The sequence below is a fragment of the Geospiza fortis genome, unplaced genomic scaffold, assembly GCF_000277835.1.
Source record: "Geospiza fortis unplaced genomic scaffold, GeoFor_1.0 scaffold173, whole genome shotgun sequence".
In the NCBI taxonomy this organism is placed as follows: Eukaryota; Metazoa; Chordata; class Aves; order Passeriformes; family Thraupidae; genus Geospiza; species Geospiza fortis.
In genome coordinates this window covers 5,380,291-5,395,744 of record NW_005054334.1, presented here as the reverse complement: position 1 = coordinate 5,395,744, position 15,454 = coordinate 5,380,291, and the positions used below count along the sequence as shown (strand labels likewise).

General features: G+C 45.1%; 1 protein-coding gene and 1 non-coding gene across 2 annotated transcripts; both read right to left on the bottom strand.

Annotated features, from left to right (window-relative positions):
- Positions 1-399: 399 nt before the first annotated feature.
- On the bottom strand, positions 400-4,541 carry LOC102041907 (heat shock 70 kDa protein 12A-like). Its single transcript, XM_005421886.2, has 4 exons — positions 4,260-4,541; positions 2,859-3,083; positions 2,337-2,508; positions 400-1,460 (listed from the first exon to the last, which is right to left on the bottom strand). The coding sequence occupies exons 1-4, from the start codon at positions 4,539-4,541 to the stop codon at positions 400-402; spliced, it is 1,740 nt and encodes a 579-aa protein (XP_005421943.1).
- A 10,608-nt stretch (positions 4,542-15,149) lies between these two features.
- Positions 15,150-15,298, bottom strand: LOC115947969. The gene has a single exon (XR_004081825.1). It is a non-coding gene; the product is annotated as a U12 minor spliceosomal RNA (small nuclear RNA).
- Between the last annotated feature and the right edge of the window lie 156 nt (positions 15,299-15,454).

Below are 15,454 nucleotides of genomic sequence, written 5' to 3'. Positions count from 1 at the left end.
AGAAAGAGAAGATGTAGCTGCAAGAAGGCATCAGGTTAAAATAAACAGCTATGGGCTGCTTTATGTGGAAGTTAGACACCAGTCCAGAGGCTCTCCATCAAACGCAGGTAGGTCACAGATGACTTTTTTGGTGGTATGGACTATTGTGTTCAGAGATGCAAGCTAAAAGGGCATGAGATAAAGCAGCAGGAAAATCTGCTGTCAGATACAAGAGAAAACGAGGTGTTGGACTGAAAGGGTGGTTGGTGAGGAATGGAAGGAACCAGAGAATCAGACTAGTAGTTTTCCTGCGTAAAAAGAAAGTTGAATGATGGACTTACAGGTCCAATTGTCTCCTCTATGGTAAAAGTCATAGAATTGTTAGAATCATAATGGTTGGAAAAGGCATCTAAGATCTGTTCAACATGATGAGTAATTATAAGATAAAAAATCCATTATAACTGTCCGACTTTCTTGGGAAGTAACATCAGTACATGTGGCTTTAAATTCAGTGAGCCCAAACTGAATCTCAATTTTCAGCCTGCGCTTTAACCCCAGCCATGTGGCTGGTGATGGCACTACACAGGAGCCAAGCAGTTCCATCCCTTCCTCATCCACATACTGAGCATTCTGGTTTTTTGTACAATAGAAAGCAAAGGTTACCTTTGTTTGATCTGGTTCTATTGGAAAGAAATCATAGTGGGCAGCTTCGTGTATATTCACTGACTCCCCAATTTCCACCAGTTTCTGGAAGAGATCTATGCAATAAATAAAGTCACCGGCTTTCGAGACCCTCCGTTTACGGGCATCATGGATAGCACCATCAAATTCCTCAGCTACTCTTAAGCCATATGTCCTACAGCTGATTCTTGAGGTAATGATGTGTGGATTAACTCCAAATAAAACAGCTCCTTTTGCAATGGCTGCCTGGGCCTCCATGGGACAAAGGATATGATACTTGCTGCTAAAGGCCTGCCTGACTGCATCTCGCAGGATGATGCTGCATGCAAAGCCTCCCACAAGTAAAATGTACTGGACTTTGTCCATCCCAGGTTTGCAAAGAATTTCCCTCAAAGCAAAAATTATATTGTTGATACTGTAGTCAAACAAGCTCTTCATTTTCTCATAGGTAATCATTATTGTCCCATCACACCACACAGCTCCTGCTGTATTTTCAAAGAACTGGGAGATGTTCTTCTTGGACTCTGCCACTCTGGTCAGGTTGTAGTAGCAGCGTATGTAGACCGCCTCCCTGCTAGCAGAGCATTTCTGTAAGCTGAAGTTGTACATCATACTTTGTAATTCAGTAGGGTGCTTCTTCACATATTCATCCCATATGCCATCACTGAATATTTCCTTGAGGAAATTGGTGAAGTTTTCATCCACTCTGTTGCCTCCCCATCCACCTCCACTTGCCTTATGTAGCTCCTTTAGGTAATGGTTTTCTTGGATCTCGTGTACTGTGATGTCTATGGTGCCACCTACACGTGCAAACACACACACAGAGACAGAGACTCAAATTAATTGTGCTGTTTGCTTTAAAGTGCACGAGTTTCCAGGGAATTCCGTCTTATCTTCTGAATTCCCAATTCACAGATGTGCTTTTCTCCTGCTTTCTTTCCTCATCCTCCCTCTTCTGCTATTGCCTGTACTTCTCTAGATTTCTTAAATTTCTGCACTTTTGTTTAAAAGCCTGGTCTCATGAGGCTCCTACAGTTATTTCTGATAAGAGCTGGATGCTCCAGCTTGCTCAATCTCCTGTTCGATCACAAAGCGGGCCTGGCCTCCTCACATAGGTGGTTGACTCCTGAACAGTGGTGAGAAGACTCTCAGGAACTTGTGGTCCTCTTGATGCCTTTTCGGTATTTGTTCGCAACCACTGGACTGCTCTTGGCAGAAAATTCACATCACTCCAAAAAACCTCAGGAATCTAGAGAAATTACTGCAAAGTGCTTCATCAAATATTCTTAATGATTTACTCTCCAGTGCCTGCTAGCTCTTCTCTTTGGCCACTTCACCGGGCACTAACTACAGTTGCTTCTGGAGAGGAGGCTGTGAGCTCAGGCTACACAAGAGCCGGTGGCTGATGCTGGGACACCGTGCCGGCTGATCTGCTGCAAGGGCAGGGCCTCGTGTTGTGACTGTCTGGCCTGAAGAGCACTGCAGTGTGAGATACAACCCTGTTCTTCCCTCCTATTTTTCTGCCCACCCACAGGATCTCATTAGGTGAGAAATAACATTTAAAAATCCATGACAAGCACAGCAGTGGAGTCCAAGCTCTGGGACCTTCACTATCGTGAAATAGCCATGCACCACACCCAGCGAAGATGGTACCTGTTGAACAGGGAAAATTTTACCTCCACAGTCAACAACAATATACTGGATCCCAGGAGAGTCTTCAAACTTCTCCTTGTCACTGCTGTCTGCCATAAACCCTTCATGTGGAAGCTGCTTGCACCACAGTGATGCAGCTTCTGGCTCCAAGGCAATGATCAGGTTTCTAGAGAGCATGTCAGAGATAATTCCTGCCTAAAATCACAAAAGAGAGGAGTCAGGTCAAGGAAAGGGGGTGAGATTACTGCTGCATGAACACCACTTGCTAGGGAGTCTGTTCTCACCCTAGCAGCTCATGCAAGGGTGGTGGTTCTTGCACTGCTGAGCTCTGTGGGGCTCATTTCTACCCGGCGGTGGGGAGAGAGGGCAGTACTGCCATTTGGGGACATCCTCTCCCTCACCACCCTCAATGTGGAAGATTTCTCTGCCCAATGGGCTGAAATTTGAAATACAGGTTGCTTACATATTGATGAGTTCCTATGGTTCAACTGGACAAAGAAACCTCCAAAGGTAATTTGAGGAAATGGGGTAACCCCTGCTTTTACCTCTTTTGCTGCCAGGCGCATAAACTGCTTGGCAGCAGCGCTCCATATGGCTGGGACAGTAATGACCCAGGTGATGTCCTCTTGGTCGTAGACAGTTTGGAAAGAGGCCTCCTTGATGGTGTTCAAGGCATGGTCCTTCATGAAGCGCAGGCTTTCAGAAAAGACCGTCAAGGCAGGAAGGAACTTTCCATTGGTGGCTTTCAGCTTCATGCCAGCTGTGACATTCTACGAAAATAAAGGCCCAGGGTCATATGGTGCAGTGTCGGTATGAGACCTGTCCCCTTCACACCAACACTGCACTACTTAAGGCACCCACACACCCTGTCTCCAAACCAAACTCCCAGCACTGGCTTCACTACTGTGGCTGGGTCTAAGTGGCACAGGTCAGCTACCAAACTGCTTACCCACCACACCTGTGATTCAGAAGGCAAAATGTCAATGTGGTTGATAATTCAGCTGTTTCTCCTAGGCCAAATTTTGTAAAGATCCTGTAGATCCTATAGATTCCTGAAGAGCCAGCGGGGAGTGATTCTGTAATGAAATTTTTCTTCACCATTTGCTCCTCAGATGCAGAGAAATCGTTCTGAACTAAAACCTCTCTCCAGCCCCTGCTGAAAGTGAAAGAGAACCAACCACTCCAAAGGTGACCTTGTGACAGACCACATCATTCCCAGCTGTCCTGGGAGGAAAATCTTCAAAGAGGCCTCCCATCTACCAAAGAGAGGACCTGAGGCTTTTGCTGGGACTGGCCTTGTGCTCTGGCCTATTCTATGCTTGAGAGGCCCTGTGGGACCCAGGAGCCCTAGGATAGTCTGGTGTTTGGCTGAACAAGCAAACACAGATAAAGCTGTGAATTATTCTAAACCAACACAGAGCCTTCAGAGAGAAATTTGATAAACCCACTGTAGGCTTCAAGAACAGCTAGACACCCTTACATTAGCTTCAGCATAACACTTCAAGGGAGGGAGAGAGAAGCTAGGGGGAGCTGTATAACATGTGATGAGATTTTTGGTAATCCCCAGACTGCCCATCTCCTTTGAATTACAGGAAATTTCACGATCCCTGTTTCTTGTTGAGGACTAAGGTAGGGAGTCCCAGAGGGAGACCAGTTTCTCTGTCAAGCTTGGGTACAGGACAGCTTTTCATTAGGAACAGATATTTGCCTTCACCCATGTATGCAGTCACGTTTTATTGTCTTTAGACAAAAAACATCATAAAGGAAGGGCCTGGGAAGCTTTTGGCAATTAAAAAAAATTCTTCTTTTATTCATCAAAATACTTTCTGGCTTGCGTTCATTCTCATCAACCAGACTTACTCAGCCCTCTTCATGGATTCTCCAACCCCCATTCCTCAAATAAATTAACACCCCCAACCCCCATTAGTAGTAACTCTTCCACCTACCGTGTTGTACAGCTGCATCTTGAAGTTCTGGAAGAAGTACCAGCTGTCAGCTTGGCTGGAGGGCAGGCTCTTGTACTTCATCACAGCATCATAACCAAAATATTTGAACTCCTGCTTCTGGTTGAACAAGATGCTTGTAGGCATCTTTGGGGTCTTTAACCCGTGCTCTGCTCCCCAGTAAACCTGGCGGATTTGGTCTGTACCTGAAGCAAGAGAAAAACAGTACCCGCTGTAGGATGTGCCAAAATCTATAGCAACGACAAAGACTGACTGGCTGGCCATGGCCACTGCAGTGCAGACACGTGCAGCTCTGGGAGCAGAGAGGCGTGAACGGGGACAGGACTGAAACGAAACTGAAAGGTCTGATATTGCAGAGAGAAGGGCAATCCCCCCTGATTTTATTGGCTGGATACAGATGTGACTCTAGACATCCTGTAAATTGTACGTTTTCCTGTAGAGACGCAGGACTTTTTGTAGCAGCAAAGTGCCTTTGTTAGGGAACTGTCTTATCAGGAGCTTTCTGCACTCCCAGCAGCATCAACAGTCCTCAGCACTGCCCACACATTTCAACAAACATTTTTTGCTTCTGCATGAACAGACAAAAAGTTTCTGGCTCCAGCAAAAAAAAAATGTGGGTTATGACCAATGTTTTTGGTCACAGAAAAGCAGAAGTGCCGGATACACCTGATATTTCTGGCTCCAGCAAAGAAGATGTGTGGCCTACACCCAGTGGTTCTGGCTCCAGCAGAGGAGTGTGGTGTACATCCAACATTTCTGGCTCCAGAGGAACAGAATCATGGCATGCATACAAAGTTTCTGGCAACAGAGGAAGAGAGGTATTGGAAAGACAATGTGAGGATACTGATCCCAGAAAGACAACTGCAGAAGGCAGCAGGTAGGTTACACAAGGGGATATCTCTGGATAATCTTATTTAATCTTCCTAGGTCTGAGTATTTCTACAAAGTTTCTTGGAGGGTTGCATGAGGGTTGCTGAATTGCAAACATTTTCTGACTGTAAAATATTCAGTAAGAGCTCGTTTTCTACTTCCTAACTTTTCTAGCCATCACAGAAATGGTTACTGTCCCCAAATTCTGCGCAAGTTCAACTCGAAAGTGGGAGGCAGATCTTAAATTGGTGCAAGAGGAAAAGAAACTAGAAATATCAGTATAAAGAGTGTGACACGATCTGGGATTTCATGGCTCTGACTCTGAGCTCATCAATTTTGCAGGGAAAGGTGGACTAAAATGTAAATTTTTTACTGGATTGTTTAGCTTAAAGAAAAAGGTTGTGTCTTCAATGAAAGACTGAAAGTGAAGTGATTTAACTGGAAAGGAATCAATCCAAGTAAACAAAACCAAAATGTGCTTCAGTGGGAAGGAGTAATGCTGAGAGTGCCAGCAGTTTCTTTTGGCATAAACCAAAGGTAAAACCTCATGCTAAGGTTTGCTCTGGCATTTGGTTTGTGGGGATGAACCTGCTCTCTGTCCCACCTGGACCCAGGCTGCAGGAGCACCTTAATCTGGGACTGTTTCTCTAATAATAGTTGATATTTGGGATCCTCATGAGGAAACAGGACACAGCAGTTGTAGAAATAAAAAATTACCTTGAGAACACAGAGCTTTGTACTCCTCTGTTAAACAAAAACATCCATTGCAAAGTTGGTTTTAGCAGAACAGTCGCCTGCATTTGCTGTTCCCCCACTCTCTGCAGGTCTGGGTTGAGTTTGTATTTCAGGAACTGTCCTGGTATCTTGCCCACTTTATCCAGACCGAATGATTAGTCATACCCTGGTGTGGGAAATAGTAAAAATAAGAAGATTTCTAGAAAGCTTTAAAAGCGGGCCTTAGAAACAGGAAGAACAGAAAACTTAGAGCTAGCTGCAGCTGCAAAGTCTGGAAGTTGAAAAAGTTACAATAGTTTAGGCTTGGCGAAGATAGACAGCCTGTGGAGTCCTCGGAGCTGTATCAGGCATTATCTGGGAGAGTGCTAACTCACTTGTGCCACATCTGCACCCGTGTGCCCTTTGTCCTGCCTCTGATCCTTTTGCTGGCATGGATGTAGCCATGAAGCCTCTGCTCACAGGACTGGCAATTATAAAGTACTTTTTTTGAGGATGTGTTCTTACCCCACTTCATTATAAGAATTCTCTTTTCTTTTTTTCCTCAGACATATATCTGACACCTCACAGCACCCATCAGCCTATGGAGACCAGACTTCTAACATGAAGGAAATGTTTGAAATGATGAAAGAGATGAACAAAAAAACAAAGGAAATGTTTGAAATTATAAAAGAGATGGACAATAAAAAAATGAAGGAAGTGCTCGAAATGATAAAAGAGATGAACAATCAAAAAACAAAGGAAATGTTTGAAATTATAAAAGAGATGGACAATAATAAAACAAAGGAAATGTTCGAAATGATGAACAAGATGGACAACAAGAACACGAAGGAAATATTTGAAATTATGAAAAAGATGGACAACAAAATAATGTGAGAGTCCAGTGACCAAAAATGACACTGTTTAGTGTGGCCTCTGACAATGAGCTGTAGCTGGTGCACACTAGGGCGGGTGGGACAGAAAATGAGCCAGACACAGGGAGCGCTCTGCATTAGCAACAAATTTTGCCCAGGCTATACTGGGAACCCAGAGCCAATTTACAGAAGCTGTTGGATTTGCACCCTGTAATGTGCAGATCTTACACTTTGGGTATTTCATTTGAACTGTTGGTATTGACTCACAGAGTCACATACCATGCACCTGGCAAAGAACAGCCTTGACAAGTTTTGGTCTCTAAATTTCTTTTCCCTATGGGCTGATCAGAAATTGGAGGGAGGAAGTTTAGCTTGTGCATTTTTTAAGGTTTTATTGCATGCTTGCCCACTGATTGCAATGTGGTTTATTGTTTCTTTCTTTCCCTTGTGGACGGATGGACAATGAGAACAGAAATTTGTCTGACACTGTTTATACTCTGTATCACCTTCTGGACAGTCACAACAGGTAATGTGATTCTTTACATTAATAATCAGTGTAAGAGGGGAAAATCATTATAATCCTCACAACCACACCTCTATTTCTTCTGATGGAAATAGCTTCCCACTTGATTTGAGCATAAATTCTGGGTGGGAGGTTTTAGGGGAGGTGTTCAGCTCCCCTGGAGTTTTCCTGGATGCTCTTGCACTTTCCCACCTCAGAGCTTTTTTCCTTCAACTCAGATTATTCAATAGAGGCATTTCCACTGTTGTGCAGTGTCCAAGTACAAATAAAGAGATCTCCCAAATCTGTTTCAGAGCACTTCCTGAAAGGGTAATCCAAATACTGCATAAGGAGAAAGAGGAAAATGAGATGCTGAAAGAGAAGACCAAAAAGCTAGAGAAAAGGTAAGACATTTATTCATATTTCAGACACAGTGTGTGTTTCTACACTGAAAAGCCACATACTTCTTGCTTCCTCCAGACCTTGGAGACTCCATTTCTGACCAGACACCCCAGACATCTTCTCTCCAGACTTTCAACCTGCCAGCATCTCTTTGGAACTGACTTCTGGGAGATGGCTTGCGTTGTTCTGCAAAGGGAAGAAGACATTCTTGGGATAACTAGTTAAATAAAGAGTAAAAGAACCCAATCTACAATGACATCATCAAGATGCCACTCTGTTCAGATTCTACTATGATCATGCAAAACTGAGCTGAGAAAGCACTATTTTCCACAAAAAAAAGCTGCTTGCCAGCTATATAATATAAATGAGAAGTGCATTGTAGAAAACATGGGATTCATTAAACAGTTTCATAAGTAAAATATTTACATTTGCTCATTATTTCACCTTGACTTAGATATGTTTTTAATATCCTCCTTGACCTAGAATCCAAGAGCTGTTGGCTAAAGTGATGGCCACGCACCAGCACTCTGAGGACATCAATGACCCCTCACGTTTGTCTGCTGTGCTGGAGAGATACGAGATGCTCCGGCTGCAGGAATGGGAGAAAGTCAGGAGCTCCATGCCCCACCGCTGGACCTATGAAGAAGGCAGTGACGCCATCAGGGTTTGTTCAAGTCCATTTTCTCCATCTGACCCTTACCACATCAATTATGGTGTAGCCATATAGCAGCCTTTGAGTATTTGTATTTCTGTACTAGATGGGGTTTGGGCCTAAGTTTGGGTCTCTGATTTTCCAGCCCAGCAGGGCCTGTGGAATGCTGCAGAGATCAAAGAGACAGTGACCTTCTTCCTCCTGCCTTTCAGAAGGGCACACTCAAATACTAGTCCCATCTCTCACAGTTGTTAAGCACAAGGGGCAAAACAATCCACTTTCCTTATGTTAGTGCTTGAACTGATAGCTGGGAGACCTCATTTTGATGTCTGACTCACGGCTGTGATGCTGCTGGAGACATCTAAAGGAAAACACCAAAGTGGTATTACCTTAAAGGACAAAACTGAGCTGAGGCCATTGTTAGCATTGACTATGATGATAAGGCCCCACAGATGCTGAAGAATGGGCTCCAATATGCAAGCAGCTTGATGAAACAGTTTGTTTTACAGCTATTGAAGACATGTTTCAATCGATTAGCAGCCCTACAATTTACTCTAATCCAGATGTTTTCTCAGCTTTGCACACTACACCTGTGGTTTCACTGTGACTGATGCTGTAATCAGTTGTTTTTGCACTGCAGAAGGTGTTTGATGCCTGTGAAAAAGATACACAACAGCGAAGAGAGGACATACTTAAAGTTCTTTACATTCCACCTTCGAATAAGGTAAAATACCTTTTACCAAGATATTTTATGTTTCTGTAAAAGGCCTGTAAAAGGGCCTTTTATGGCCTGTAAAAGGGCCATTGGCACCTGCCATTTCATTTAGAAGTTTGTTTCTGCTAAGGACACTGTTCAAAATATGTCAGCAGTGACACTGGGGATAACTTCTGAGCTGAGAGGTCTGGTGCCAAGCTCTAGCAATGCTAGGTATGAGAGCAGCACTGGATAAAAAACAGGTCTTTCTCTCCAAGAGTTAAGCTATTCCATGGAGAAGCAGGGAGCTGGACTTGAGGATCCTTGTGGGAGCCTTCCAAAATTAAATTATTCTGTGTCCCATGATAAACAGCCATACACTGCATATCTGAATTGTCCGGCTGGATTAAACACATATATGAGCACAGAAAGCATTTTCCAGCCCTGTGTTGCTTTTATGGGACCTTCCTCCAAAGCCTGAAATGAGTGACTTCCCCATTACTGATTGACCCCATATGAGAAACAAAAATTCCCAGTGTTTGCCTTACCACATGGTAACAGCCTGCTTTGTGCTATGATTGTTCTGTAGGTGATGATGCAAGACGTAATGAAGCTGTTCAGGCAACACTATCACCAAAACTCAGCGGTTTACAACCAGATTGTTCAAGTGAGTAAAGATACAGCCCAGGAACCGGGGCAATGGTTCAATTGTCTGTGCAGCTTGTTATTTAAAACATGAGAGGTCTCCCTTCTGCATGAGGTTGTTTTCCACTTGAGGCCAGGTCCTTCCAGCCCATATACTCCCAAAATATTCTCAAGTACACGTAACCTTGTAAGGGGAGTACAGCAGGACAGGCAGGGTCATGGCCCTACCAACAAAGGCACAGCCCTACTGGACCCAAGCAAGGAGCAAAGAGCAAAGGGCCAGTGGTGGTGATCAGGGTCAGCCACAAACCAGGGACCACTGGGCAAGCTCACAGTGACCAGCCAGGTCAAGACCAAGCTGTGAAGTTGGTCTGTGGGTCAGGACCAGCAAGACAGGGCACAGGCATCCCAACACCACAGCTCAGTCAAGCACCCAGCCACCACTCAGCTCCTGGGTCAATTGGTGGCCAGTCTGTGGGTGAAGATGAGGCTTCTCATAACTCTTTCTCACACCACCCTTTCTGCCAGCTTGGCTGTTATTGCAGGAGTTGAATACAAGGTCATATGGTCGTGCTAAATCTGAGCCGACCTTGAACACAAGCAGCCAAACCCCTGGGAAGGCAGAGGAAAGTGTGCAGAGGCTGTTGATGTGCAGAGCCCTGACACCTGCTATCCACATGGCCAAGTCTCTAGTGAGCTTTTTTTGGTGGAAGATATGACATATATATCACACATAGATGGAACTTCCGAAGAGGAGCTTCCTCCTTTTGCTGGGTTTTTCCAAGAGCTTGGTCTTACCAAACTCCTTGCAGATCTCTCTATGAGGAAATAGAGACAGGGGCTGGACACTGGCACAATCTAGAAGTCAGGACTTGGTAAATAAAGTAACTTTTAAAGTGACCCTGGGTCCCCTGCATGTCCCACTCAAACAGCACCAGCAGCTTTGACCAGTGAAGTTCTTGAGCGCTTGGTTCCTGTGCAGCAGCTGCACAGAATGAGAGCGGGGAGGCAACATAACAATACATCAGCATAATATTACAAAGCTTTGAAAACTGTTCTTATTTGATTTTCAGGAAGCTGGCATTCACATAAGAACTGAAAGTGAAACACAGTTCCTGCTGCAGTGCTGCCAAATTTATTGTTTGCTGCTTCTTCAGGATCCACCAGTTAAAGCTGAGTGGAAGATGAACAGAAGGCATTTAGAGCATGTGGACAAGAAAGATGCAGCGCACTGGAAAAATGTATCACTTCTGTGGCCCATAATGAAACGTGGGGAAGAAATTATTGTGAAAGGTGTAGTCTGGGACCAAAGGAAAATGACTTGAGAGTCAGGCTAATTACTTACTTAGCCATAAGAAGATGAAACAGCTTCTGTGTAGTACTCTGCTTTTCTTTCTCCCATGAATTGCCTACTTTTCAGAGCTAGCAAGTTGGGACACCTAGGATAAATAATTAACAAACCTGTGTTAAAAACTGAAGCTATTCCAATTTTCTCCTCACAAAGGCCGCCTGCCTGTTGGCACTCCTCTGCTTCCTCACATCTTTACAATTTACCTCTCCCAAAGTCCTTCAGCTACACATATGCCACAGCTCTGGACCGAAGAACTCCAAGAGTTGTATTCTGTGGCATAATGGGGATGCAAGGAGGCAAATGCATGTTTATGTGATTTGGTGTGACACGGTATTCTATGAGCAACTTGAGAATTACCAAATAAAAAAGACTTTCAATTCTGCTGTGTGCCTGCTGTTAGAATGCATAGAATAGAAGCCTCTCTGAGTCCCTGAGAGAGAGAAAGGAATACAGGGATTGAATTGGAACCTTTAGAGAAACCAAAATATATTAAACCACACAGACATGAAGTAGGAGTGTAAGTTTTAGTTTTAAGTAAGGAGAAAATATATCTTAAGTGCCTTAAGAATCTGTATTAGCTAGTAAAAAACCCTAAAGCCTAGTTTAAAGTTCAGTAGTGTTACCTTTCACAAAACTAACTTAGCTCCAGACATAACAAAACCATAGCAGAACATTGCTTACATTCCTAAATAGAACAGATAGAACTATATGCGTAGATGTTGTGCAAAAACTAACACTACTTTCACACATTAGAATTAAGCTTGAATAAGTGTAGAAAGAATATTTTAGAATAGTGTTTTTAGCTGATTAGATTATTTATGAATAAATTTCCCCTATATTGGGATACAAAAAAGGTGCTAATTGCTTCTACTAACTACTACTACTTCTACTGCTTCTACTCAGAACATCAAAACTCTATACCAGAAAGCTTTTAGCACACACTTTAATACGGTAAACTCTTCACCTTCAGTACTGATGTATTCATACAATAAACAACTTCACAACAACCAACAACTACTCCTATCTCTTTGAAGACCCAAGATCCACTTATAACTCAACACCTGCCAAGTCCTTTTCTTCAGCTTTTCTTTCTAATCCATCAGTTTCCTTGGCTGCACAAACTCCCTGGGATTTTCTCAATGGGCCCCCAGAAAGAAAGGCAAATTCCTGTGCAGCTCACTGCAAGCAAATTGCTCTGCTTCTCTCAGGAATTTAGTATCCCCATAGCATATTGCAGGTCACTCACAACATGAGCTGGGATACAGGGGTGTTCCTTTATAGAACAGGTGAAGTAAAATTACATACGTACCATATTTCCTACAATTTTCACTAAAAGAAAGAACTACCATAGTTGGTTTTCCATGCTTTTTAAAGTGTTGCAGACTCAGATGTGCAGTGCAATAATATTTCATTTTTCCAGGCCATAGAAGGTAAATGAGAGGTAAGTTGTCCAGTACAGGCAAGTAGAAGTTTCAGCATGACCCTGAGCCAAATGCCATGTGATTATACAGGTATAATACTACACATATGGCAAGCTGCCATGCTCTCTTTGTTACCTGCTTAGAAAATTTTTAGCCTATATCTTTTTGGTAGCTCCCTGAGTCTGTCTGGATCCTATGCTGTGCATCAGTTTTATCTCTGAAGCTTATCACTTCTGCATCTCCTCAGGTGTGTCCTCTCCTCTGATTTTTCTCTCCTTAACATCACTTTTGCTAGGCTAAAATACTCATCTTGCAAGGCCTTATATTTCAAAGACTGATTTAAAAGTCTTGAGAAGGCTAAAAGGCCTAGGGTTCAGTAGTCCTGAAAAAGAGAACTGCTAAAATCAGAGGATTTTAAACCTCTCACTACAAACCAGGTACTTCCTCCGCTGTTACCACATTTCTCTTCACAGAAAAAAGCAAGGCACAATTCTTCCCAAGAATATTTCTGGGTTTCACATTCTCTGAACCTCAGAGAAAGGAAAGACAATTCTTATCTCATTTGCTGTGCCTGTGTTTGTGCCAAAGTAGAATGCAATATGGAGATTGTTTACCCAGAGTGATGGTGTTTTGTTTCCTTGGCCTGTCAGGGCCAAGTGTGTGTGGTGTGTGTCGGGACTGTTGGCTGAGAGTCATGAGATGAGTGCAGTTGAGTGCTTGGCAGATTCAGTTTAGATGTAATGTAATATAGTATAGAATAATATAGTATAACAAAGTAATTATTTATCTTTCTGATATCCATGGAGTCCTCCTCATCATTCCTTCCTTCATTGGGGGTGCTCTGCTTTTCCAATAATATTTTACAGGAAATTGGTGTGAGATGGTCTCCTCTGGTCTGACTTCCATGCTGCGGAGATCGCAGCAGATTCAGGAGACACACATAGGGAATCTGCCTCTGGAAAACAAGGGCAGGCCTGAAAGTTTTCCAGCACACTGGGACAAGGAGCCCTTTGTAGAGACCCCTACATTCAGGGAGATCTCTTTGCTGCTGATTACATATTTACCCCTCTCACAGCCAAAAGGAGGGAAGCAGGGGCCCAGGCCCTTCCTGGAACAAATATTTGACTTCTCATACACAGCTCAGAGAAGAAACCATGAAGAACCTACAAAAATTGAGCTACAGCTTGTGTCTAACAGGAAGAGCAAAAGAGTCAGAAAGAGGAAGAGAGAGGAAGATCTTGATGTCTAAACCCTTCCTTTCCTGCAACACCATGAGTCATGCCCCCTAATCAGTCTCCCACAGAGACTTAACATGGGAAGGTGGGAGCCTGCATAGGGAAGGGAGCTTCACTGTAGGAATGTCTGAGCAGGCCTGGAATTCTTCACCTGGACAAAAGAGGACCTCAGGGATTACAGGTGGAAGAGAGGGTGGGTGGCAGCTACACATGCACTCTTCAGCTTCAGTTGCAAGGACTAGGCTGATGGAAGCAAAACAAACAGGAGGATGCAGAAGAAGCAGAGAGTGGAGGTACTGCCTGAAGGAATTGTGGCTTCACAAACAGCACTAAGGTTGGTGGGGTGTCTGGAAGCCACCTCCACAGGGATCCTTTCAGGCTGGAAACAGGATACTGCCTAGGTGGCCCAAGTCTGGAACCATTTGGGCTGCTCTTAAAGCCAAATGAATTTGCTCAAACAAACATTGCCTGCTGGTTTTGCAACAGCAAAGCAAATATCACACATTACCCAGCCCATCGCCTCAGTTTGATCAAGTACCTCAACAGCTGCAGAAAGGCAGCACAAAAAGGGCTGTATTTTTTGCATTCCTTTTTGCACCGCAGCCATGTGCCACCCTGGAGCTGGATCAAGCACCAGTGCACAACCAAGCAGGGACCTGGCATCACCGCTGGCTTCAGACTCACAAAGGCTTCCTGAGAGGCAATCAGGGCTGTGGGGGCCTGTGCCTGTGTGGCTGTGAGCAGCCGAATCAGCTGCAAAGATCTCCTCTACATTTGTCCCCAGCCCTCCCTGGCAGCTCCCACACTGCTGAAGTCCGGGAGCTTCCCCCTGGATCTCATGGAATGTGTTTAGGTCGCCAGCTCCACAGCAACACGATGGGTGCTGCAGCCCCACGGCTACTGCAGCTCAGGATTCCGTGCTGGGGAAAGGGCGGAACGGGAACAGCGGGCGGGAGAAGGGGTCACAAGTGAACCTCGTGACAGAGCTGCGGGCGGGAGCAAAGCTGCGTTTTGGAGCAGCTGTGGCTGTGACGTGCTGCAAAAGGGCGTTTTGAGGGAGGCCCGGCAGCAGCACCAGGGCCCGCAGCGAGACCCAGAGCCGCCGTCGTGCAAGTTGTGACAGGGCAGGACCCCGGGAGCTCACCGCTGCCCGAGCTGCACAAGGCACCATTTCCCTTTCACTCTTAGCTTGATTTTAAACGGTGTAATTGCTCCCTCAGAAGAGCAGAAAAGGAACTGCTTCCTGCAGACACATGAAGTATTTATTAGGCAAGGTTGGTGGTTTATTTTTAAGCCTCGTGAAGACCCTTAAGGCCCCTCAGCGAATAGAGCGACAAGAGAAAAGCACCGGTTCAGGCATTTCTGTACTTTAGGCCACTTCGAATATCTGTTTGCGCTGCGCCCGCGTGAGGTACTGGCGCTGTCCCGCCTCCCGGCCCCCCGGAGCACCGCGGACCGCCCCGGGAACGCCCCGGTCGCGGCAGTTCTGTCCTTGGCACGAGAGCCACGGAGGTCGGGCAGATCACGGCACCCGGGCATCCCGCGAAGTAAGCGGGGCACCCAGGGGCGACCTGTACCCGCGCAAAAATTCCTCTCACATTCAGAGTGAGGACCCGGGCGTCACCCCGGGTCGTTATTTTCCTTACTCATAAGTTTAAGGCATGACCGCAATGTGGCCGCGCCCCTGGGACACTGCTCAGCACTAACTCCACAGGTCAGGGTGAGCGCCGCCCGACGCGGCTTCTGGCTGGCCTACAGTGTCCTCAAAGCTGCGCTCGGCCCTTGTCCCCTTTCGCCCCGCGGAACCGCTGCCGCGGGC

Coding starts and splice junctions, on each gene's coding strand:
- LOC102041907 (XM_005421886.2), bottom strand. CDS start 4,541: ATGGCCAGCCAGTCAGTCTTTGTCGTTGCTATAGATTTTGGCACATCC. Junction 2,509..2,858: donor TGCGCCTGGCAGCAAAAGAG/GTAAAAGCAGGG, acceptor TTGTGATTTTAG/GCAGGAATTATCTCTGACAT. Junction 1,461..2,336: donor TATTGTTGTTGACTGTGGAG/GTAAAATTTTCC, acceptor TTGCACGTGTAG/GTGGCACCATAGACATCACA.